Genomic DNA, 26,103 nt, shown 5'->3' on the forward strand with positions numbered 1-26,103 from the left:
GTAGCGGGGAGGGGGATACCGGTAGCTCAAACGGTGACGCAGGAAGTGGGGTCCGAGGCTCAGGCAAGGTAGCGGAACCCATGCCCAGCGGGAGAAGGGAAGTGGGAAGCAAGGGGGGAAGACCCATCCCACCTACCCCAGAATTGCGCCGGAAACGGCGGGGGCGGAGATTCAGTGTCCCGAGACTATTTTGCTGGAGAAAAACGCATGAACATCCACTCGGAGGTTCTGACTCCTAACTGACATCATGTACATAGCACTGCTCTGCACTGTAAATACTCAGCACCAATAAAATCATGAAAAGGCAACGAGTGGAAGAGTCGTTGCTCTAGAGTAGCCGCTAACCACCCTGTGACAGCAACCTCCGAGTCTTTCTGGCTACTTTGGAGTTGCCGCGATGAGTGAGCAGGAGACGGCACACTGGCGGCAGGAGGTGGAGAAGCTGAAGCAGGAGATGCAGAGCTTGACCGCTCAAGCCCAGCAACAGTTGGCCGTTGCCACGGAGGAATCGCGCCGAGCGCAGGAGGAGATGCAGAAAGCAGTGGAGCAGGTGAGAGCAAAGGATGCACTTGAGAAGCAGCTAAGGGCCATGGTGGTGGATCTGCAAAACAAACTGGATGCGGAGAAGGCAGCGAGAGGTGGGGGGGCTCCGCAGCCACAAGTATTACCAGTGCGGAGGGGACAAGCCCTAGTAACCAAGTTTAACGGAGACCCCAAGGAGTATCTAAGATTTGAAACTGAGATTACTTATGCGCTGTGATAAGAAGATCATTATTTGAAGTATGGGAAAGGAATAAAATGCTGTTAGAGACTAAGACTCCATGGTGGATCTCACCAGTGGACGTATTTACTGTGAAAAAGGTGAATATGGAAGGAGAGAGATTAACATATGAAAATTTTTTAAGGAAATCAGAACAAGGATGGAAATTGAAAACATATGAAGAAATTAAGGACTCTTTGACCAGTTGGTTGCAATACCATCAAATAAATGATATATTTTCTAAAGACAAAAAGTCCAAATATATTTTGAGGACAAAAAGTCCAAATTCCATATAGAACTGCTAGAAGGCAAAACAAAATTATTGTCTAGAATGTATGATTTGTTGTTAGAATGGAATACAAAAGATGAACTGACAAAAGAGGTGATGATTAAATGGGCAAAAGATTTTGGGCATAATATAGATTATGATTGTTGGTTGAAGCTGTGGAATCATACGTTAAAATTCACTGCATGTACTGCATTGAAAGAGAATTTTTGGAAGATGATATATAGATGGTATCTAACTCCAGTGAAATTATCTAGAATGTATAGAATGAATAATAAAATATGCTGGAAATGTAAAGAGAGGGAAGGAGACTTTTATCACATGTGGTGGAAGTGTGATAAGGTTAAAGAATTTTGGGAAATGATATATAATGAACTGAAGAAAATCTTTAAATATACTTTTCCCAAAAAGCCTGAATCATTTTTGTTAGGAATGTTAGGACAAGAAATCAAAAGAGAGGATAATGTATTATTTTTATATGCAACAACAGCGGCCAGGACTTTATTAGCCCAAAAATGGAAGACACAGGACTTACCGACAATAGGAGAATGGCAGACAAAAATGATGGACTATGCTGAATTAGCAAGACTTACAAGTGGGATCCGGAACCAGGGGGAAGCAAGGTTCCTAAAAGACTGGAGTAAATATGTGGACTACATGGAAAAGAACTGTAGAAGTTTAAAAACTCTTGCAGGGTTGAAGTAAATCCTGCGAATTGAACTTAAGGGGAAGAAATAAAGAAACTGCGAGATAAGTTTTGGTTAGAAAACCTTATGAGGGGAAGGAGGGAAGTCACAATAGAGTATATGTTATTTGTTATTTGTAAATTTGATTGGATGTTTAAATGCATATTAAATGGAAAATTTAATAAAATGTTATAAAAAAAAGAGATTACTTATGCGCTGGAACTGCATAACGCGGAGTTTCCTGATGACGTGCACAGAGTCTCATATATCATTGAACACTTGACAGGGGGGGGGGCAAGAGAATGGGTTAGGCCGCTCATCGCGTCAAAAAATCCTTGCATGCAGAATGTAAAATTATTTCTAGAAGCCCTAAAAGTAATGTATGCAAGCGACAGTGAGATGGAAGCCACGAAGGAGGAGCTTCACAATTTGACACAGGGCAGAATGACGGTCAGAGAATACTAGGCGAAGTTTACTATGCTAGTCCACAAACTGGGGTGGGACTTGCACAGTGATCCGGTACAATCTGCCTTTTACCTGGGGTTGCATGCGGACGTGAAGGATGAACTTTCGAGGGGGCCAAAGCCAAAAAATATGGATCAATTGAGTAAAGCAGCACTAGCGGTGGGCGTGAGACAAGAATCCAAGTGGAACGACAAACAGGCGACGCACGCAAATCGACCTTGGTTCTCACGCTCGCAGGAGAGGCAGCATCACCAGCCCCTGCCCCAAGCCACGCCCCCAGCAGCACCCAGGGCCATCCCAGATCCGGAACCGATGCAAATTGATGGAGCGCGCGCGCGGGGTTTTCAAACCCCAGCGGCGCCAAAACGCAAGGAGGGAAGGGGAGGGAACTGCTTCCTCTGCAACTCCCCTAACCACTGTGTCTATCAAAGCTACAGTCCCCCCTTTTTCTTATTCACTTCCTTTTAGCCTTGCAGAGCCACCTTAGTCAAATTGAATCCTCTGCACCCTCATTAAATCGCCAATAGAACTCTTAATGTGATCCCTGAATTCTAATTAACAACTCCCACTGAAGAACAATAGGGTGAAGTGGTGGGCTATAAATCTTGCCTGAAAGGGGATATCTGCTCCATTGTCTTAACTGCTTAACTATCGGTGGCCACTTTGCTTTATTTATTTGATGTGTTTTTGTTACAACTCTGTTCCGCCCGCCCCCCAGCAAGCGGAGACCGAGCTGCTCTCGCTAAAGCAAAGCCCTTTCCACTTCAGTTTTTGGAGGGGAAAAGTGCTGATTATGGTCTGTAAAATACATTAATTTTTTGCTTCTGGGGGGGCAGCTGCCCCCCTGTCCCCCTGTCTACGCCCATGTCCACCACCACTCCTTATGTCAATGTGTAGCTTCTATTTGCAGGTAAGGTACAGAAGAGATGTATTGCCTGACTGCTTATGGTGGTGACTTAACAGATTTGAGGCACGCCCTTTGGGGTGTTGCCCTTTTAGAAACCACAGCAATTATTGCTGAATTAATTGGTGTAATTTGTCTTTGATGGAGGAGTGTGCCTGTGGGGGTGAAGTCAAATGGAGTAGATATATTGAAAGCCTGAACTCTTCACTCAATAAATCCCTGCCTGCTGAGTGCCAGGGCAGGGAGGTTCCGAGAGCATCATACCGTGAGAAGTGGCTTGCGGCAAAGTAAAGTGGACACTGGTATCAGTCATTAGCCATGGGTAGTGCCAGAACAGGCAGCCTCTGAACATACTTGGGAACACCTTGCCAAGAGACAAGTGCTATGTAGTCATGAAGTTGCCTGCATGGTACAACGAAAGGAAAGCTCCGGGCATGCACTGAGTCCAACAGAACTAACTGAGCCTTCGCAGCCTGTGCCTCCAGACCTATTACACCTATTACACAATGGACTGAAGAACTAAATGCCCTTGCTACGTGTAAACATATTATTATGGGTTTGTGGGTGCCTTGACTCACCTGACGGCTAAATTCCTCACTTCTAATGGTGCTGAATTTAACAGTGTGAAAATACAGGCCAGGTTTCCCACCCCCTACCAGGAAATTGCTTGGGAGAAAATGGGCCATTGTTATTGTTTAGTCATGTCTGACTCTTCCTGACCCCATGGACCAGAGCACGCCCGGCACTCCTGTCTTCAACTGCCTCCCGCAGTTTGGTCAGACTCATGTTCGTAGCTTCGAGAACACTGTCCAACCATCTCGTCCATGGAGACGAGATATAGAAGCATGATTAGTCACACCAACAGGGTAAAGAACAGCTTCTATCCATGGGCTGTTAGGCTGCTGAATGAAAGGATAACAACTGGGCAACTGACTTTCGGGTTTGGTGTGTGTGTGTCAGTAAACGAGGGGAATTAAGACTAAGAGAGCTGAGTGGAGGTGCTTGTGTAATCTCACTGTATACAAATTGTACAAGTGACAATAAAGTATTTCAACTTTCAACCTATATTATCAAGACAACTTTACGAGCTTAGTCTAAACATATCAGCATGTTATCCTTAGAGCAGTGTTTACTCATGTACTCTTCAAACCATAACCATTGTGACCTTAATTTCTGGTGTGTTTGATATCTTATTGCTGCAGTTAATTTTTCCAATTCTATAAATTCTGTTAATTTGTATAGCCAATCCTCTTTTGAGGGTATATAATTTCCCTTCCAGTTCTTTGCAAGGAGTAACCTGGCTGCTGCAGTTGCATAAAAGAATAATTTCCCCCTGTCTTGTGGTATTTCATCTCCTATTATACTCAGTAACTACTGAATCTTCATTGCACCACCTGAATTTGCCAATATGTGAGTCAATCCCACCTGGAAACGCCTTAAAAATACGTTTCTAGCTAGTGCAAGTAGAAAGGGGGGGTCCTATAGGGGGTTTCTTGCAGGCATCAGTTCGGCTGCTGTGAGAACAGGATGCAGGACTAGAAGGGCCGGATCCAGCAGGTTCTTACAGTGACCCAGAGGTGTTCAAGACATTGGGTCACAACAAAAGGTAAAAGTTCTGTGAGATAAGCTTGCAATGTGCATTGTCTCAATAACGTTATTTGCCACACCTGTGGCTGGGTGGGGTTAGAGGCTCACAGGTGCTTGAAGGCTACATCCCTAGGGCTGGAGGTGGAGCATGTTATTCTTCAGTAGGATGTGCAAGGATTTTAGTCTGACTGACTCTCTTAGTGGAGGTGAGAGGTATATGCTTGGCTCTTGTCCAGTGGGGAGTTTTCTCAGAATGGAAGCGGGTTGCTTTCAGATCTTCCAGAAGTTATGGAGGTGAGTGGCTTTTGAAATACCTATGTGGTACTTGGGGGTCTTTATGCAAAAATTGATGAGGAGGAAATAACATGAAAAGCTCCAGTTTCTTTCCAATATACGTGGATTTTTAACTAGGAGGAAATTCGACTTTTACACTTACCTTGGAAGGCATGTTGCCTCAAGCGCGAGTAGTTCTTTGTGGTGTTATAATAGCCAAAAAATCCCTTACATTTTATTAACTCACATTAGTTGGTGGCACCATGTATATATTGTATGCTATCTGATTGCAAATTAAGATACAATCCAGTAATGATACAAAAGTGTTGTAATCATATTATTAGCCTACTGTGTTGCTTGTGGGTTGTCATTTGTTTTGTGTAGCTGAATGAGGAGTGGGTTGCCATGATGGGGCTATTTCTTAAGAGCTGCAACTCTCGTGAATTGAAGGTTGGCTGAAAACACAAAGGCCCGCAGAGAATAATGATGCCCATTTGCCTGGAGACTTTTCTGCATACAGTCCCATTTTCTTGGCATTTGAGACTTCAGCCGGATTTTGGAATTGCAGAGAATTTCAGGCGCTTGTTTTTATGTGCTCAGCTTTAAAAAACTGTTGGTTTTCCCGTGTGGGAGGTTTTATCAAACTTGGGGATACAGAATCACTTTCTGAGATGCATAGAAGTTACACTTCGGTCTCATCTTTGTTTCCCTCTGCATGTTAAACAAAGGCGAATGGCAAATATCTTGGACTTTGGTTGCATATGGTGGGAGAGGCACATGCTGCTTGTATAAAATGCATACACATGATGATCAGAAATCATACACGTAAATAGGATCCGAAATGCAGTTTTTGCCACATGCAGGTTCCCATTTTCTGGGTATAAAAGAAAATGTTATTGTAACTGCTTGTAAAATTTAAAACTAACCCTTTTCCTGCTTTTATGAAGGTCACCCCAAGACATTTTGGAGCTGGAAGTGGGAAATCAAATGGCAACTTCTCCTGCTAATTTAATATAGCTAAGTGGCACCCAGCAACATGGAATCAATGTAATACTCCTATTTGTATTTTCAAAGTATAGGGAATTTTCAGATTCCGAAAGGAGAAATTGTGGAGATTTAGAAAGGAGAAATTGTAGGACAGCAGTACTTTAATAACGCCCTATGAACAAGGAAGAATTAATGCTGGCACAAGGGCTCACAACCCATAATAAGCAGGATGAACCATAAGTAAAATTCCAAATAATTCTTAATATATATTTCAAGGCTCTTATGCACTATGTTATTTTCTCTTTTATGGTTTTATTTGTAAAATGCCTGATAAAGGTTTGAGAAGTAAAATTCCAAATGTGAATGTTGCAAATATTCTGAAATGCCAAGAGTAGTATTCTGCAATTTCAGACTCACCCCCCAAAAAAAACAAAAACAAAAATGGTTTTGGAATTTGTATGATTATTTGCATATTGTCTTATAAGAACATACAAAGGATAAGTATGTTGCAAACTGCATTTTCTTATTTGCAGTGTGTTGCAGCGGGTGCTACACTAGCAATAAAGCAATAAACCATGATGACAAGATGAAATTGCGGAAGGCACCCCAAAATGAGGCGGGAGCTCCCTTTTATTAAGAATTTGTCACAAAGTTAGTGATTAACAGGCAGCACAACCTTCAATGACAGCTGGACAATTCCAAGAGAGGTGGTGTTCCTGAGCATGTCACATCCTGTCATAGGATCTCCGCCATAGAGGAAGTGCCTGGTCCTCACATACTCCTCAGACCTCGCCCTGTCACATGCCTACTCCTTAAACATCCCCCTCCTCTCCATCTTGGTGTTTTTCCACCTTTCCATTGTTCTCCCTCTGACTTGGGCGTGACCCCTGTGGTTCTGTCCTGATTCCCTTGCTCAAGCCCGTTTCTTCCAGATCTGACATGTCCCACTCAGCTATCCCTGGATCTGTCATGACCTCCTGCCCTGCTATGTCCCTTCAACCTCTTTCCACAAACCTGTACATTTATATTAACGTATTGCATGGCCTGCCAGTGCAATACTATCAATTATGCTTTTGTGTGGTTTGCCAACACGATCCTAAAATCGTTCCTACAGCAGTGTCAGCTTCCCAGCTGTGACTGCTTACCTTTTAATCTGCAAAAAGGTAATTCGCTGAATTTAAGGGAGTGAATTCTCGGGAACCAAATTAATTACATTGTATGCACTGCAACGACAAACAATATTGTTACCTTATAAGAACTTTTAGCTCAGGCGTCAGCAACCTTTTCAGCCGTGGGCCGGTCCACCGTCCCTCAGACCATGTGGTGGGCCGGACTATATTTTGGTGGGGAAAATGAACGAATTCCTATGCCCCACAAATAACCCAGAGATGCATTTTAAATAAAAGCACACATTCTACTCATGTAAAAACACTGATTCCTGGACTGTCCGCGGGCCGGATTGAGAAGGCGGTTGGGCCGCATCCGGCCCACGGGTCTTGGGTTGCCTACCCCTGCTTTAGCTGAACAGTAAACACTGGGCTGGCTTGGAAACTGATCCTGTGCTCTGCTTTCTTACAGACTCAAGTACATCTGTGTGATAATCTTCAGTTTATGTGTTGTATTCTATGTCTCCATGATGAAAGGGCGGCTAACCGAAATCAAACTGGGGTGGGATGAAACTCCATTGTCCTTGAAGCTTTTGCCAGAAGAAAAATACAAGTCCATGTTCTTGTTTGATGGATTTTGGTAAGCTCTGCAAACGCAATTTCTTATTCTAAAAAAAGTTTATTATTTTTTAAGGCATGAGACCAGGGAAATCCAGCTCTCCCTCGCTTCTGAATCCCAAATCATTCAGCTGAAATGTTGCTTTTCACTGTGTGATTAAGCCAATGCTGGTGCCAGGCTATTCTCCACCCTAGGCAAGGTTAACTACTTGTGACCCCTGCTAATTTCCACCACCACCACCCGCTAACTTCAGTTTTCAAAACAGGTGTCTTGTTAAAAAAAAGAAAAGAAAATGTCTTGTTTAAAAAAAGAAAAGAAAAGCACAAAACTTGAAACTGCGAAAATTATTTTAAATTGCAAGAATAAGTAATGCAACAATCTTTCATTATATTTCTCAAATACAAAAGAAAATGTTTTAGCACAGAGATCATTTTGAATAATCTTGTGAATTGTGATGGTTTCTCTTTTTTTTTTATCGGCCACAGATCACTAGAAAAATGAATACATTTTTTAAAAATAAGATTAAGATGTGACTAAGATTTAAAATTAGGAGCATTTTCACTTTTTACGTATATTGCATGACCAACAATCGACTCTACAGTCTATTTCATATATGCAGAAAAAAAGACAATTATAATTATTAATCACTTCAAAAATTATATTTTACTTTTTATATTTGGGAGAATTTCATCAGAAATTTATAAAATATAACAAAAACGACACACATAAAAAGAATTCTAATTGTGGATTACTTTGAAAATGATAATATTCTTCAAAATATAAAGTAAAAGTAAAATATTAGAAAAGTATGAAATACTACAAAAACTAATCGGTTTAAAACTGTACCCCTGAAGGAAGTACATAGCCTTCGGCTATCGATAAGATCATCACATACCTACCCTCGCAAGAGCAGCTGCCAAAGGGGATGAGCAGCTACAGTGGGCAAGAACACTACATACTCATCCTTGCAGGGACAACATTCCTTACGAAGTAAGCAGCTACAAAGGGCCTTAGGAAATACGAGACATGAGCTGAAAACAGATAATCGGAGAATTGTGGAGTTGGAGGAGACCATGGGGGCCGTCCAATCCAACCTGCCAAGCAGGAAACACCACCAGAGTATTCTTGATGTGGCTATCAAGCCTCTGCTATCAAGACCTTTAAGGCTATCAAGACCTTTAAGGAAGGAGACTCCACCGCATTACTTGCTGGCAAATTCCACTGCCAAACAGCTCTCACCAGGGCAGTCTCGAGCAGGTCGGCTGCCCTGGCGCTGAGGGGTGGAGATCGCCCTGGCACACCGCACCACCGGGGGTCTACCTAGAATCGGCCCTGGCTCTCACTGTCAGGAAGTTCTTCCTAATGCTTAGGTGGAATCTTCTTTCTTGTAGTTTGAATCCATTGCTCTGTGTCCACTTCTCTGGAGTAGCAGAAAGCAACCCTTCACCCTCCACCCTGGCAGATGGAGGGAGGCGGGGTTTGCTGGTCCACCACATGAGAAAGCTTGAGAAACACCGATTTACTGGAAAGGAGGAGCACTTCCTTCAAAGGAATAATCTGTTACACTTCTACCGTACAGTTAACAACTTATTCCTTTAAAGCAAGTTTTCAGCCCATCACAAGTGCTTCAGGCCTTCCTCTTCTTGGTGTACAATGACTGTCGGCTTGTTTGTTTTATTCTTTTCAAACTTTATTAAGTCAAAAACACAGCTCTGACTCTCAGCTTCTGCCTCCCGACTCCTAGCCGGCTCTTGGCTCAGCGGCTGGCTTTTGTCCTCCTCACTTCCAGCCAGGTGAAGGAGGGACACTTCACAAGCTTACTTGCTTGACTAGTTCAGCAATGGAATCCTCCATTCAATTTTAACCTTTGCTAGATCCGGGACGCCAGGAATTGGAAGGGACTTTGGCATCGTGCAGACCACACACAGCCCTGCCCCGAAATCGCAGCAGCGTCATAAAATTGTCATTGACTTCCTTGGGAGGCAATAGCTTCTGGTGATGGATATGCATCTGATAAGCTCACTTTGCTGGTTGCTCCCTGGCACATTAGGATTTTTATATCGGCTATCATAGAAGCATTTGGATCAATGGTCTTCTAAGTGACTCCTATGCTCTTGTTTTGGTATTAATATTTTATTGAAATAATGTCAATTATGAAGATATAAAGTGATACCTGCGGGGGGGGGGGGGGTGATGAGGAAAGAAAAAAGAACAAAAATGTGTAGAAAGGAACAATATACAAAAATGCAATGCAATGTGCTCCCATACATTCTTATATAAATATATATGGTGTTATTATCCTACTCCAGGGGTGGCCAACTCCCAAGAGACTGCGATCTACTCACAGAGTTAAAAACTGGCAGTGATCTACCCACTTTTAGGGGGTTCAGTTCAGGTCAAAACTGTTGAGCTTTTTTTAGGAAGGAAAGCCCTGGTTGTTGTTGTTGTGTTTTTTTTCGGGAGGAGGAAGGTCAGTTTTGGGGGGCTTCAGGTCATACGTAATTGTTGAGCTTTTTTCCAGGGAGGAGGAGGGAATTCCCATTTGGGAGGGGGTCAAGGCTTTTGTCATGGATATGGCATGGGAGTTATAGTATGAACAACTCTGAATCCTTGGTCAAGAGCAATGGATGCTGGGAGAGACAGCAAGAGCAGGCTGGGCCTTTAACAAAACTTGCCAAGTCCCTCTCTGCTAGTTCCAATTAGCTGCCTGCAAAGGAATGTGGTAATTGCCTTTGGCTGAAGAAGAAACACCGGTGTTCCCTATTTCCTTATGGTACGGATGGGAGGGGGTTTAATCACTCTATCCTGTCCACCTGGGGTCGGCTTGACCCTGATGAGTTGGGAGGGAATGAGAGAACTGTCTTACTATCTGCTAGTATTAGATCAGAGTGTGAAGTAAGACAGGTGAAGACAAATGGGTTACACCTGAAATCATTGGTAAACTGCTAATTGGAGCCTCATTTCCATTGGTGGGAAAACGGAAACCCACCTGACCCTTTCCCCATAACTTGGGAGTTCTAGCATTAGAACTTTGCATTTTGCCACTTGCAATTTTGCCAGAGCTTCTGCCAGTATGAAGCTGTGAGAAGAGAAGGGGGGCCTGCGGGCTGCGCCTTCTGAAAGCTTTGCAACAAGTTGTATCTGCATAACCGTATGTATCCTTTAGTTAGAGCAATTTGTATGCTTATGTTTATTATTTGCGATCTCTGTACCCTCACAAGAAATGTGCACTGCTATTTTTAAGTTGTATGTTTTACACTTTTTAATAAAGCTTTGAAAAGGTATATTTTGGTTTGGACCTTGAGTATTGTTCAGGGTGGGGCAACTAGTCCGGTCCCTTGACCATTTGGTCGCATACTGAGTGTTGGGCTGCACAAGTGAGTGTGCCTGGGTTTGAGTAAAGAAACCAAACCAGTTGAATTTCTGCCTGCTTTATTAAGAGTAGTCAGAGGCTTGCAACCTTGTAACAAGGCGGAGAGCTTTCCCTTTTGGGCTCTCTGGCCAGGTGCAAGTGAGAAAGGGTGGTGGTAGCGAACTACTGGGAAATTCAGCTCACAAGAGAAGTGCCGAGTTGTGTGTTTCCCACAAGCTGCTCAAGCCAGGAGATTGGCTGGGACAGGCAAGTGAGAGCCACCGACCATTACAGCTTTTTTTTTAGGGGAGCCAAAGTTGTTGAGCTTCTTTGAAGGGAGCCAGCAATCTGCCAGTGATCTACCACAGACGTCCAGTGATCTACCAGTAGATCATGATCTACCTGTTGGACGTGCCTGTGACCTAGTACTTATGCAGATAATAATAGTCTACTACACTCTGTACAAACTCATTCCAAATGTTGCAATATTTATCCAAAGGCTACGTCTGTAAGCATAGGTCTGTTCATAAGTTGTGAGTGTTGTCATATAGACAATATATTCCAAATCCTTCTAACTGAGTTAGTTGTTTCCAGAGTCGCCTGGGATTTCAAATATTTTGATCCTAGTACCGGTATTGTCCAACCAACTAAAGGTATATTCTAGGATTGTCCACGTCAAAAAATTAAGACCAACAATGGGTTTCCAATATCTAATACTTGGTATAATGGTGTAGTTCCAAATTCTTTAATTTGTAACTGCATTCTCTGCAGGGATATTCTTGGTGGTGTTGAGCCCCAAAGACATTTGCTAAACAGGAAATATGATCCAGATATATAAACTGGAAGTCATTTCAGAATATAAATAAATCTGGGAATAATACTCATTTTGAGAGCATTCACCCTTGCCCACCACCCTTCTGAAGAAACCTCTTTTTATTAATTTATATTACCTGTGACTGTGTTATGCATCTCTTGGTATTAACATACCTAGGTATTTAATAGATTTGGAACAAATCCGGAATTTATGCCAATACCTGTAGGTCAAAATCTGATAGACATTCATGCAAGGAATAGCGACTCCTGTGCTGTTCTTGTTGTGATTGGGAATTCGTAAATATTGTTCGTGTATTTTTGTATACACTCAAAGCTGGTTTGGAAACCAGAGGTTCTACTGTATTCTGAGATTGCTTTATTTGTTTGTTTGTGCTTTGTTCAGTTTATTACAATTAAATACATCATACCAGATGTAGCTCATAACTTAAAACTCCCGGAAGAGAAGAAAACACAGCTTCTAACAAGCGCATTGAATTTTACACAACCATCCACTTCGTTCTATGATCTCGCAGATGGAAAGCTATGTTACCAGTGGAAACGAAGATGGTGACTTATGTTTGAGGAGTCAATATAAATTTATATACATTTGAGACTTGTTACTTAAAGCCTTTTAAAAAAATTCTTGTGACAATTTATCAGTTACAATTTAAATATTTTCTGTGTTGCCTTGTCTAAGCCAGTGTTTTTCAACCTTTTTTGGGCAAAGGCACACTTGTTTCATGAAAAAAATCATGAGGCACACCACCATTAGAAAATGTTAAAAAAATTAACTCTGTGCCTATATTGACTATATATAAAGTAATTCTCCCACGGCACACCAGGCAACATCTCGCGGCACACTAGTGTGCCACGGAACAGTGGTTGAAAAACACTGGTCTAAGCAGATAGTAATTTGCATTTCTGATGTTATGTAACTTGTCATTGCTGATTTGTGTTTTATTTTCTGGAAGTAATAGCATTTATTTCAAACTTTACATTGATTTTATTGGTGTTGCACTGAAATTACTGTACCATGTAGATACGCTTATTAAAGAACGTACTCATGTAGCGGACCTGAGTTTTTAAAATATTCTTTCACTTTAAAAGCTACATTTCATACATACACAACATAATTAGAATTCAAAGTTCATGGCACATATATGGTTAGTGGCAGGCTTAGTGATTAACTTGAGTCGTTCACTTTGAATTTTCAAGTATGGTGCAAAAAAAAAGTGAATTCACTGCATTGCCCCATTGAATAAAAATATCTGTACAGTTTTTGTTTGCATTCTGAACAAGTTTACCCATGAATAAACATATATGTTAACTAATTATATAATTTTCAATGCATTAAAATGAATATTCTCCTATTTTAAATAAAAATTCTTTAATATTCTCATTAATCGAGAATATTGTAACACCGAACTGCTAACAATTAATTTTGCTAAAACTAAAATTGTCCGCTTTGGCCTCTCCTTTAGGAAATACAATTGGAATATGAAGGGAAATGCCATAGATCAAACTAAGAACTTCCAATATTTAGGCATCACCTTCTCTTACAACGCCAAATTCTTAGCACATTGGACCACATCTGCCACCTCACCTAACGCCATTCTTAAACTATTTAAAAGGAAAGGTGCTGGCTTCCTTCCTATGGCCTTAAAAGTCTTTCAGGCAAAATCTCTGGCCCAACTTCTTTATGGTTCACAAATCGGACTCTCTGCCAATCTTAAGATTCTCGAAACAGTTCAATCAAAATTTCTTTGATCCCTATTCGGCACCCCTAAAAGCACATCTAATGTAATATTAAGACAAGAGGCAAAAACAATTATTACTCAGAGGCTTTTTGAAATTGAACTGCAAAAAGATGATGCCTTACTTCCTAAGAACTACAGGTGTCTAAAATCTTGGCCTAATCTGGCAGCTGCCCCGTACCTATCCAATATTATCTATGAATCTTATAGATGGGCCTTTTCCAGAGCCCGATTTGATGCGATGCCTTCAGCTGTCTTACACGGCAAATTCTTGCGTATACCAATCGAAGAGCGCCTCTGTCCATGCATGTCAAACAAGGTGGAATCTATTATTCACATTCTTCTATTCTCTGAATTCTATAATGAAGAACGATTGCGACTCCTTTTACCCCTATTATCAAAATTCACACCCTTGCAATAACCCCGAAACGTTACGCAAATTCCTTCTGGAAGACTCTTTGAGCTCAGTATCCTACGCTGTGGCCAAATTCTGCGCCTTAGCTATTAAAAAACGTAAATCTCTTTTATTGAATAACATATTATAACAATTTGTCCTGCCCTCTGATGATGATATTGCGGCTACAGTTCTTAGATAAATTTCTTATTCTTTTATGGTGTTTTATTCTGCTGGACCTGTATTTTAAGTATTGTATATTGACTGTTAAAACCCCATATCAGTTGCTTTTATTGTTCATGTAGAGAATTCTGCAGAATTTCTGGTTTAATATGCTGGCTGTTTGCCGTAATAAACATTGATTTGACTTGACACGGAGACTTGCCAATTGAGAAATAATTAACTGCCAATAGTTTCAGTGTTCCCTATCGAAGAACTGTGTGTTCTCTTTTTGTTGCAAGCTGTGTTCTTGAAGCATTTCTGGAATATACAAATATGTATTTAATATAAGAACATTTTTCTTTAATTCTCCCTAAGGTTTATACTTTGTGGACAATTCCTATTGTTTAATATGATTTCAAGCATGGTTGGGTCTCCTTACAATGTAAGATGTTGTGCAGCTACTCACGAAAAGTGACTTTATTTTATACAGTATTAATGGCCCATAACTTTTATTTATTTTTTCCTCCTTTCTCTCCTGTCTGCCCCTCTCCACCCTGTCCAAAACAGGCTAGGACCAAAAAACCGCTGCGAGTGTGTTGGAGCCAAAAAACTGACAGTCTATCAGTTGGGGAACTATATTGATAAGGATAAGCTTGCTGCTGTCACAGAAAGGCGCGAAAAGGAATTCGTGGATTATCAGCGACGGTAATGTTAACTTACCCACGTGCACAGAACTGCATTTTCAAGAACTATACAAAATAACTGGAAGAATTCTGGTGGATCACAAGGGTTATCTTCATGAATTTGACCAGGGATCGGGAACCTGTGTTCATCCGCCTTCCCCGCTGAAATATGTTATTGAACTCTAGCTCCCATTAGCTCCAGTCACCATGGTTGATGTTGTGGGATGAGGGCAATCACACCTGGAGGTTCCCCATATCTGGATTAGGCAAAAATGGTTGTCTCCACAACAGATTATTAGAGAACCATGCAGTACTTTCCAAAAAGCTTCAGTTCCTTGCAGTTGGTGTCCCATATAAATGACACTTTCCCCAGCGCCAACAGCATCTCAAAATAAAACCTGGACCACAGTTAAAAGCCTCTTGAAACCAACCTAATTCTATGAGGTTCATTTGCACTCTTCCTTGAAACGAATGCTCCTTTACAAATGTTGTTGTTGTTTAGTCTTGTCCGACTCTTCGTGACCCCATGGACCAGAGCACACCAGACACTCCTGTCTTCCACTGCCTCCCGCAGTTTGGTCAGACTCATGTTGGTAGCTTTGAGAACACTGTCCAACCATCTCGTCCTCTGTTGTCCCCTTCTCCTTGTGCCCTCCATCTTTCCTAACAGCAGGGTCTTTTCCAGGGAGTCTTCTCTTCTCATGAGGTGGCCAAAGTATTGGAGCCTCAGCTTCAGGATCTGTCCTTCCAGTGAGCACTCAGGGCTGATTTCCTTCAGAATGGATAGGTTTGATCTTTTTGCAGTCCATGGGACTCTCAAGAGTCTCCTCCAGCACCATAATTCAAAAGCATCAATTTTTTTTAAAAAAAATATTTTATTGGTTTTATAACAAATACAAGAAATGTAAGAAACATGTAGATATAATAAAAAGAAAAAAGAAAGAAAAACCATAGAAAAACAAATACTTATTCACATTTGAGCTGACATATCATCAAACTTAGGTTTCCTTAACAATATAACACTCAAATATACTTTCTTACTCTATCGACTTCCTCCTTCCCCCCTTCCACGTTTCTATTTATAACTAATATTGCACTCTCTACTTCTGTTTTTTATTTTTTAAACAAACAATTTCCTTACTTGTGATGCCCCCACTCGCAACATGGCTTCTGAAGGCTCAAGTCCTGTCTCTTTGCTTTGACCTAGGTATCCCTTCCAGACGAAAGATGTCCTTATTGCTCAGCCAAGCACTCCTTTAAGCTATCCGATTCAAGGAGCTGAAGTGATGCCTTTGCACACTATGGTAATTCCAGGTATGTTAACAGATGTAGCTGAATGACATTTGGAAGCGTTAAACAGTTAAGGAAGGTTATTGACCTAAGGCAGGGGTCAGCAAACTTTTTTTGGAGGGGGCCGGTTCACCGTCCCCCAGACCTTGTGGTGGGCCGGACCATACCTGCCAAGTTTCTGCCAGAAAATAAGGGATCAGCAGACTGGAAGTAGCGCCGCCTCCATTTTGGAATGGGGTGGAGCATGCTCAGAAGTGACTTTCGATGCTGCTCTGCCCAGTTCCAAAATGGCTGCCACGCCGGAAGTCGCGCTGTGGCCATTTTGGAACTGGGCAGAGCAGCATCGAAAGTCACTTCTGAGCATGCTCTGCCCAGTTCCAAAATGGCGGCAGCGCCAGAAATCGCTTCTGTGCATGTCCAGAGACTTCAGACATGCGCAGAAGGAGCCTCCCCCGGACGGTAAGTAAACCGGGAGAAAACAAAAAAATCTGTTTTTCCAGCTGGGAACGGCTAGAAAAACGTGGGTTTCCTGGGGAATACGGGAGACTTGGCAGCTATGGGCCGGACTGCGTGTGCACGGTGGAGGGGGCATCTCTCCCCCTCTTTCTCCCAGCCCCTCCCCTCCCCCTGCCTACCTATGCTGCTGCCGTTGGGCTGCTTGTCCCTCTGCCGCTGCCGACAGCCGACAGCCTCTGCCGCTCACAAGGGCAGGCATAGGAGCCACGGTTGGGAAAGCACAGCACCTCTCCCAACCACGGCTCCTGTGCCTGCCCTTGTGAGGGCTGCTTTCAGGCCGCTTGTCCTTGCTGCTCGCAAGGGCAGGCACAGGAGCAGCGGTTGGCAGAGTGCAGCACAGCGCCTCTCCGGAGCCAGCCAGCCCTTTCGGAGAGCACTGTGCTCTGCCAACTGCGGCTCCTGTGCCTGCCCTTGCGAGCAGCAGAGGCTGGCGGCAGCGGCGGGACTAGCGGCCCGAAAAGGCTGGCTGGCTCTGGAGAGGCGCTGCCCAAAATGGCGCTTAGCCAGCTCAGCCCAGCCCCCTTCCTCCACTACGCAGGGCGGGGAGAAGCCAGGAGGAGGGAGGGAGGAGGCACCGTGGTGTGTGAAAGGGAGAGGTGGAGGAAATGGCGCATGGGGGGTTAACAGGGGGGAATTAACAGAATCACCGATCCACGGAACGTCTGCGGGGCGGATCCTGAGGGCAATTGGGCCCGATCCAGCCCGCGGACCGTAGTTTGCCACCCCCTGACCTAAGGCTTTAGCCGGTTCTGTACAGCAGAAATTCTAAGTTGACTACTTGACATTTCACTTGGTATCAAGGAGAACATAGACAGGGCACCTGTGTTCCTTAATATTGAATAAACATACGGTATCGTACAAAGCCCTCGGTTGGATTTTAGGTCCTCTAGGCATCTAAGGAGCCTATGGTTGGCAAACTGAGGCAAGAGAGTGAAAAATTAGATGAGCAGTTCAAAGGTCACAGAAATGCTGGTGTTCACAAACTGAAATAATTTTATTTCCTTTCAAACTTTTGGACACAGTGGCCATTTTCCTTAAGAGTGCCACTATAGCTTTTTGTCTGCTTAGCGTGCTGGTTTGGGCTCAATAGTTTCTTTCTCGGGAGAGTATTGCAGCCAACTCCGTAAATCAAGCTTTGCTGGACTTGGGGGTGTGGGGAACAGAAAATTGGACGAGTATTAATGCCAGACCTGGACTTCCTGATCCGTCGCCTGCCCGATCAGACGCAGAAAGCTCGCTCTGAGCTTTTCTGGCGTCCTGAGGAAAGGGGTTTAATCGCGGCAGCTACGCGAACCCCAAAAAAGCCGTGGGTCGAGCTTCTCACGGACGTGGCCACTTGGCAGAGGCTCCTTTTCGCTTCCTCCGACCCCCAGACCCCTAATTAAAGGGGGCTGAGAGCGGCCGGAGTCGGACGGCGTGAGTCACTCAAGTCTTTCACTATCTTCAGGACGCAAAGCTGCGGGTTCTGAAGGGCGGTGAGCGACGGATTTCTTCTAAAAATGCTATAAATCGGATGAATGGACTACCGTGAGTAGAAAGATATAAAAATTTACGAATTTGGACTAATTCTGGATGCGGGAGAACTCTAGAAGCGGAGGTCGGGTTCCCTGTTTAGCGCAAAGGAAAAAAGCAGAGACTGTATGCTGCAGCCGCATAAGAACTGAAAGCGGATAGCTTTATTACTCAGTAAATTAGAAGAAAAGACCCCCACTGGGTCAGGGGCACAATGGGAGTTCGGGACTTTGATGTGTTAATCTCCCCTGAAAAGACTCTGATTTCTTAAAAGGAGAAACGTTTTCTCTTCCTCCCTGGGAGCGCAGACCGATCAGTGTTACAGCGACTGAGCCAAGTGTTTACAAAGTTACTTTTAATCACTGCTTTACTTGGACAGGCAGGCTGTCTGTCGTATTGACAGTAGAAGCTGGCAAAGAGACTAAAAGGTTATAAAGTGCAACGTTCTTTCTCTTCGCCATTGAGCATTTAATAGCTACAGTATAAAGTGAACTCAGACTGTGTGTGCTGCCTCTGGTGGGAAATAAGCGTGAGAAAGGAGCTGAGATAAGAATGACCTTGAGAGTTTATGTATAGAAGCAGCTGCAAGAGAGGGAAAAAACATGACTGAGACTCAGTCTTCAGCTGCAACGGCCTACTTATGAGGAACAGGTTCTTCAAATGCTAAGTTCTCTTAAAGAATCGCAGGATAAAACGACACAGGAGCAACAGAAAACTACTATTGGAAAACTATTTTACTTCGATCCAGACCAACACGGCTACCTACCTGTAACCAGAAAACTACAGAGGAACTGAAATTAATTAAAAACGAACTGGGAATACTAAACAAAGAAATTCAACAGGTGAAGAAACAAGTGACAGGAGTAGAGGAGAGAGTCACGCATTTGGAGACGGAAAAAATAAAGGAGTTAGAGAAACAGAACCTCCAGGCTCAAATCTCGATTGCTATGCTACAACTTAGAGAGGGAGGTGAATTTAAAAATAAGAGCCTTGCCATTGATCGAACAAGATAATTTGAAGGCAACCTTAATACAAGAATTCAAGAGTACATGGGATTTGTCGGAAGAAGAATTGGATGGTCAGATTCTAAAGGCATTTAGGTTTGGGACAAAATCAAGAAAAAATAAAAAATTCGTGGGTGATTGTTTAGTAACTTTCCAGACAAGAGAACAGAGAGATAGAATACTTCAGCTTCATTACCAGAAAACATTGAAGGTAAAAGAAATAAAGATCATTCTTTATAAAGACGTGCCAAAGCTCTTGTTGGACCTCAGGAAGAACTATACAGATTTGACAACAGTGCTGAGTAAAAATAGAATCTTCTTCACCTGGGATTTTCCGGAGGGTCTACATTTTCAATTCCAACAAAAGAAGATAAAGATAAGATCAGTGGAGGACAAGAGAAGATTTTTGGAACAACACGCAGGAGACCTTGGTACCGGGACAGGAGCAGGACCAGAGTTGGACGTCGATACCCCTTCGAGACCTCTGGGAACAGGTTCAGATTTGGGCCTGGGGGCAGGACCAGGAGCAAACGATTAATTCAACATGGCGTTAAGAATTTTATCTTGGAATGTGAACGGCATTAATTCACCTAGGAAAAGACGTGAGGTGTTTCATATTTTGGAAAAACAAAAGTTAGATGTTATTTGCCTTCAAGAGACACACGTGACTAGATTACACAGAAGAATTTTACAAAATAAAAAATTGGGAGAGGATTTTATCACAGCCGATAAAGTGAAAAAACGTGGAGTTGTAATTTATGTAAAAGAGAAATATAAGGCAAAGAGATTGTTCAAGGACGAGGAAGGAAGATATGTTGCAGTGGAAATAACAACGCTAGGCGAGAAATTATTGATAGTAGGAATCTATGCACCAAATGAAGGAAAAGCGGATTTCTATAAGAAACTACACGAGGTCCTTCATGATTATATGGATTACAAGATGATCTTGATGGGAGATTTGAATGGAGCAGTCTCCACATTGATGGACAGATCACAAAGAGACAAAATTACAAATGAGGGAAGATTACCTAAAACATTCTTTGAGATGATTGACGAATTGGACTTAATAGATACTTGGAGACTGAAAAATCCAATGGAAAAGGAACAAACTTTTTTCTCCCAATCAAATCATTCTTGGAGTAGACTAGATTATATATGGATAACAAGAGAACTGACACCAAGAATCTGCAAAGCAGATATATGGCCAAAAACATGTTCAGATCATAATGCTGTTTTTCTGGACTTAAGAATATCGGAGCAGGGTTCTTTCAGATGGAGGATGAATGAAGCATTGCTGAGAAATGAACAAATAAGCATCAAAGCACAGAAAACATTGAAGGACTATTTTGAGATAAATTTGAATACTACGACAGATAAGAGAATAGTATGGGATGCAAGCAAGGCGGTGAGAGGTTTTCTGATTCAACAAAATACAATGAGGAAAAAAAGTCCAAAATGATAAAAAAGGATAAGATATTGACGCAATTAAAAGAAAAAGAGAAGAAATTGAGGGCCAAACCGAATAGTATACGAATTCAGAAAGAAATTAAAGCATTGCAAGCCCAATTTGCATCATTGATTAATCAGGAAATTGAATGGAAAATTAAATGGATGAGACAGAGGACTTTTGAATCAGCAAATAAATGTGGAAAATTACTTGCTTGGCAATTAAGAAAGCAACAGAAGCAGAATACAATAACAAATCTGGTCCAAGACGGAAGAAATATAGAGAACCCAGCTGAGATCAGAAAATGTTTTCAGAAATATTTTTAACAGCTTTATAAAAGTGAAAAAGAGAACATAGAAAAGATTGAGCAGTTTTTGGATAAAAATGGATTGCAGAAGATTCCGGAAGACCAAATTAACTTACTCAATCACCAAATTTCAACGCAAGAAGTAGAAAATGCAATTAATCAAATGCAAATGGGGAAGGCACCAGGACCAGACGGGCTTACAGCCAAATATTACAAGACTTTAAAAGAATGGATGATACAACCTTTGACTGAGTTATGTAATGAAATTTTAAGAGGAGGGAGAGCACCAGACTCTTGGAAGGAAGCATATATTACTCTGATACCTAAACCGGAAACAGATAGAACACAATTGAAGAATTACCGTCCCATCTCCTTGCTTAATGTGGATTACAAAATTTTTGCAAATATTTTAGCTTCTAGATTAAAAAAAGTGTTAGACAAACAAATACATCACGATCAGGCCGGTTTTTTACCCGGCAGACACATGAAAGATAATATTAGGAATATAATTGATGTTTTGGAATTATTACAAGAGAAAATTAATACAAAAGCTATGCTGATCTTCATTGATGTGGAAAAAGCCTTTGATAATATCTCTTGGAATTTTATGAAGAAAAATTTGGAGAAGATGGGGGTGGGTCAAGGTTTTATGAATGGGATTAATGCATGGGCGTAGGCAGGGGGGCAGGAGGGGGCAATTGCCCCCCCTAGAAGCAGGGCCACTGGCCAGCCTGCCCGCCCAGTGCCGTCTGCCTTCTCCCTGGCTGGCTGTGGGGCGGGCGGCGGGAAAGCACCAGAGCCGCGCAAAGTGTTTGGCTGGCTTTCCCTCCCTCCGCCCCACAGCCAGCAAGGGAGAAGGGAGACGTCCCTTCTAGCCGGCTGGCTGTGGGGCGGGCGGAGGGAAAGCCAGGCAACCGCTTTGCGCGGCTCTGGGGCTTTCCCTCCACCTGCCCCAGCGATTGCAGAGGGGGAGGAGGGAGTCGGAGCAGCCCGATTTCGGGCTGATCCTGGCTCCCCCTCGTCCCTTCCTATCGCGGAGGGGGAGGAGGGAGTTGGAGCAGCCCGATTTCGGGCTGATCCTGGCTCCCCCTCGTCCCTTCCTATCGCGGAGGGGGAGGAGGGAGTCGGAGCAGCCCGATTTCGGGCTGATCCTGGCTCCCCCTCGTCCCTTCCGATCGTGGAGGGGGAGGAGGGAGCCGGAGCAGCTTGATTTCGGGCTGATCCTGGCTCCCCCTCGTCCCTTCCGATCGTGGAGGGGGAGGAGGGAGTCGGAGCATCCCGATTTCGGGCTGATCCTGGCTCCCCCTCGTCCCTTCCGATCGCGGAGGGGGAGGAGGGAGTCGGAGCAGCCCAATTTCGGGCTGATCCTGGCTCCCCCTCGTCCCTTCCGATCGTGGAGGGGGAGGAGGGAGTCGGAGCAGCCCGATTTCGGGCTGATCCTGGCTCCCCCTCGTCCCTTCCGATCGCGGAGGGGGAGGAGGGAGTCGGAGCAGCCCGATTTCGGGCTGATCCTGGCTCCCCCTCGTCCCTTCCTATCGCGGAGGGGGAGGAGGGAGTCGGAGCAGCCCGATTTCGGGCTGATCCTGGCTCCCCCTCGTCCCTTCCGATCGCGGAGGGGGAGGAGGGAGTCGGAGCAGCCCGATTTCGGGCTGATCCTGGCTCCCCCTCGTCCCTTCCTATCGCGGAGGGGGAGGAGGGAGTCGGAGCAGCCCAATTTCGGGCTGCTCCGATGTGGCCCCGCCCCCGCCCCTTGGCCCCGCCCTTGGCCCCGCCCCTTGCTCCCCGCCCCTTGCCCCCCCTGATTTTCATCCTGGCTACGCCCCTGGATTAATGCAATTTATGCTGATCAGAAAGCAAAGATTATCGTAAATAATGTGGTATCAGAAGAGATAAGAATTGAAAAGGGAACGAGACAGGGATGCCCTCTCTCACCTTTACTGTTTATATCGGTTCTGGAAGTACTATTATCTATGATAAGGAAAGATGACAAAATTGAAGGTGTGAGAGTGGGACAGAAGCAATATAAGTTAAAAGCCTTTGCGGATGACCTTGTTTTAACTCTGCAAGACCCGGAAGTCAGTGCAGTTAATGCACTGAATTTGATTCAGGACTACGGCAGTGTTGCCGGTTTTAAATTAAATAAGACAAAAACCAAAGTGTTAGATAAGAACTTGTTATTAGAAGAGAAAAAGAGGTTGGAAGAGGCCACTGGCCTATTGTTTGTAAAGAAGGTGAAATACCTGGGGGTTAATTTGACTTCAAAAAATTTGAATTTGTATAAAGACAATTATGAGAAAGTTTGGAATGAGATCAAAAGAGATTTAGATAGATGGTCGAATTTGAAATTGTCTATGTCAGGTCGTATTTCTGTTGTGAAAATGAATGTATTGCCAAAAATGTTATTCTTGTTTCAAACATTGCCTATAATTGATAAGATGCAAAGTTTTAAAGAATGGCAGTTCAAAGGTCACAGAAATGCTGGTGTTCACAAACTGAAATAATTTTATTTCCTTTCAAACTTTTGGACACAATGGCCATTTTCCTTAAGAGTGCCCCTATAGCTTTTTGTCTGCTTAGCGTGCTGGTTTGGGCTCAATAGTTTCTTTCTCGGGAGAGTATTGCAGCCAACTCCGTAAATCAAGCTTTGCTGGACTTGGGGGTGTGGGGAACAGAAAATTGGACGAGTATTAATGCCAGACCTGTGCTTGCTTTTGTTCTTGAAGGGCTTGGTTTCCATGGAGCAAGTACAGAAAACCTCCAGGTAACTTTGCATTTTCTTTAATTATTTTTCAGTATATGCTCCCACTTTCTGAATGATCAGACAACGCAGCTGAAAGAGTCAGTGCGTAACAATGGAATGGATAGCATGGTTGAGATGGTGTAGTCTAGTAGTCTAGATTCCCAGGCTCTGAAAGCTGGGTGTGTCTTGAATGTTGTTTCAGTTTCCCTGAGAGAAGCAGGCATCCATGACGCATCTAAAATATTTTGTTGCCTGAGGAAGAAAAGATTATTTATTCCACTGCTTGGGGGGAGGGAGGGCATATTTCTCAAGTAGCTCCTTTTCACATTTTAGAAATGGGGCTTCCTTAGGACTAAATAGGTGACACAAAATAAAAATGCCTGCACATGGAAACGGACCACCACTGTTAAACACCCAGCTCACAAAGCTCACAAAGCTCTCATAGAATCATGGAGTTGCAAGGGATCCCAAGGGTCATCTAGTCCAACCCCCTGCAATTCAGGAATCTTTTTTTAAATATAATAATTTTTATTAGTTTTCAATGACAAGCATCCAAAATCAGCCTCATTATAGCCATATCAAATCACATGACCAAAACAAATACCAAGCATCAATTAATCAACTTTCCAATTGTATAATTTTGGTACCCACCCCCCTGCGTGCTAGAATTACAGGTTTGATAAATTATTTTAATTCTGCTTCCAGAGTCGAATTTAATCCATATTCTGCAAGTCAGGAATCTCAACTAGATCATCCATGACATGTTGTTGTTTAGTCGTTTAGTCGTGTCCGACTCTTCGTGACCCCATGAACCATAGCACGCCAGGCACTCCTGTCTTCCACTGCCTCCCGCAGTTTGGTCAGACTCATGTTAGTAGCTTTGAGAATACTGTCCAACCATCTCGTCCTCTGTCGTCCCCTTCTCCTGGTGCCCTCCATCTTTCCCAACATCAGGGTCTTTTCCAGGGAGTCTTCTCTTCTCATGAGGATAATAATAATAATAATAATAATAATAATAATAATAATAATTTATACCCCGCTCATCTGGCTGAGTCTCCCCAGCCACTCTGGGTGGCTCCCAATTGAACATTAAAACAATACAGTGGTACCTCGGTTTATGAACACAATTGGTTCCGGAAGTCTGTTCATAAACTGAAGCGAACTTTCCCATTGAAAGTAATGGAAAGTGAATTAATCCGTTCCAGACGGTCCACGGAGTACTTAAACTGAAGCGTTCATAAACTGAAGCAAACTTTCCCATTGAAAGTAATGGAAAGTGGATTAATCCGTTCCAGACGGGTCCGCGGAGTACTCAACCTGAAGCGTACTTAACCCGAAGCATGGGTGTAATTGGTTCCGGAAGTCTGTTCATAAACTGAAGCGTTCATAAACTGAAGCGACCTTTCCCATTGAAAGTAATGGAAAGTGAATTAATCCGTTCCAGAAGGGTCCGCGGTGTTCATAAACCGAAAATTCATAAACCGAGGTGTTCATAAACTGAGGTTCCACTGTACAGCATTAAATATTAAAAGCTTCCCTAAGCAGGGCTGCCTTCAGATGTCTTTTAAAATTAGGATAATTGCTTATTTCCTTGACATCTGATGGAAGGGTATTCCACAGGGCGGGTGCTGCTACCAAGAAGGCCCTCTGTCTGGTTCCCTGTAACCTCACTTCTCGTAATGAGGGAACCTCCAGAAGGCCCTCGGCGCTGGATCTCAGTGTCCAGGATGAACAATGGGGGTGGAGACGCTCCTTCAGGTATATAGGAACCGAGGCCGTTTAAGGCTTTAAATGTCAACACCAACACTTTGGATTGTGCTCGGAAACGTACTGGGAGCCAGTGTAGATCTCTCAGGACCAGTGTTATGTGGTCCCAGCGGCTGCTCCCAGTCACCAGTCTAGCTGCCGCATTCTGGATTAGTTGTAGTTTCCGGGTCACCTTCAAAGGTAGCCCCACGTAGATCGCATTGCAGTAATCCAAGCGAGAGATAACTAGAGCATGCACCACTCTGGCAAGACAGTCTGCCGGCAGGTAGGGTCTGAGCCTGCGTACCAGATGGAGCTGATAGACAGCTGCCCTGGACACAGAATTAACCTGTGCCTCCATGGACAGTTTGTGATCCAAACTCTGCTTACAAACCTCCGAGGAATAAGAGTCCACAACTTCTCAAAGGAGTCTGTCCCACTGTCGGAACAGCTTACTGTCAGAAATGTCTCCTGATGTTGTGTCGGAACCTCCTTCCTTGTAACTTGAAGCCATTGGAGTCCTGCCCCCCAGAGCAGGCCTTGCTCCATTCTCCATGTGACAGCCCTTAAGATCTTAGAAGATGGCTATCATATCTCCTCACTCTCCTCTGTTCCAGGCTAAACCTACCCAGCTCCTTCAACCGTTCCTCATAAGGCTTGGTTTCCGGACCCTTGATCTTCCCAATCGCCCTCCTCTGCACATATTCCAG

At 43.5% G+C, this 26,103-nt stretch overlaps 1 protein-coding gene across 1 annotated transcript in view; it reads left to right on the forward strand.

The window, feature by feature from the left end:
* Positions 1-4,821: 4,821 nt before the first annotated feature.
* Positions 4,822-26,103, forward strand: part of B4GALNT2 (beta-1,4-N-acetyl-galactosaminyltransferase 2) — a 35,879-nt gene continuing 14,597 nt past the window's right edge. The window contains exons 1-5 of the mRNA XM_035135150.2: positions 4,822-4,982; positions 7,527-7,694; positions 14,716-14,853; positions 16,039-16,145; positions 23,631-23,668. Coding sequence (XP_034991041.2) covers positions 4,837-4,982; positions 7,527-7,694; positions 14,716-14,853; positions 16,039-16,145; positions 23,631-23,668 — 597 coding nt within the window. The 5' untranslated portion in view covers positions 4,822-4,836. The remainder of the gene's footprint in view (positions 4,983-7,526; positions 7,695-14,715; positions 14,854-16,038; positions 16,146-23,630; positions 23,669-26,103) is intronic.

This window comes from Zootoca vivipara, chromosome 13 (assembly GCF_963506605.1).
Source record: "Zootoca vivipara chromosome 13, rZooViv1.1, whole genome shotgun sequence".
NCBI classification, from domain to species: Eukaryota; Metazoa; Chordata; class Lepidosauria; order Squamata; family Lacertidae; genus Zootoca; species Zootoca vivipara.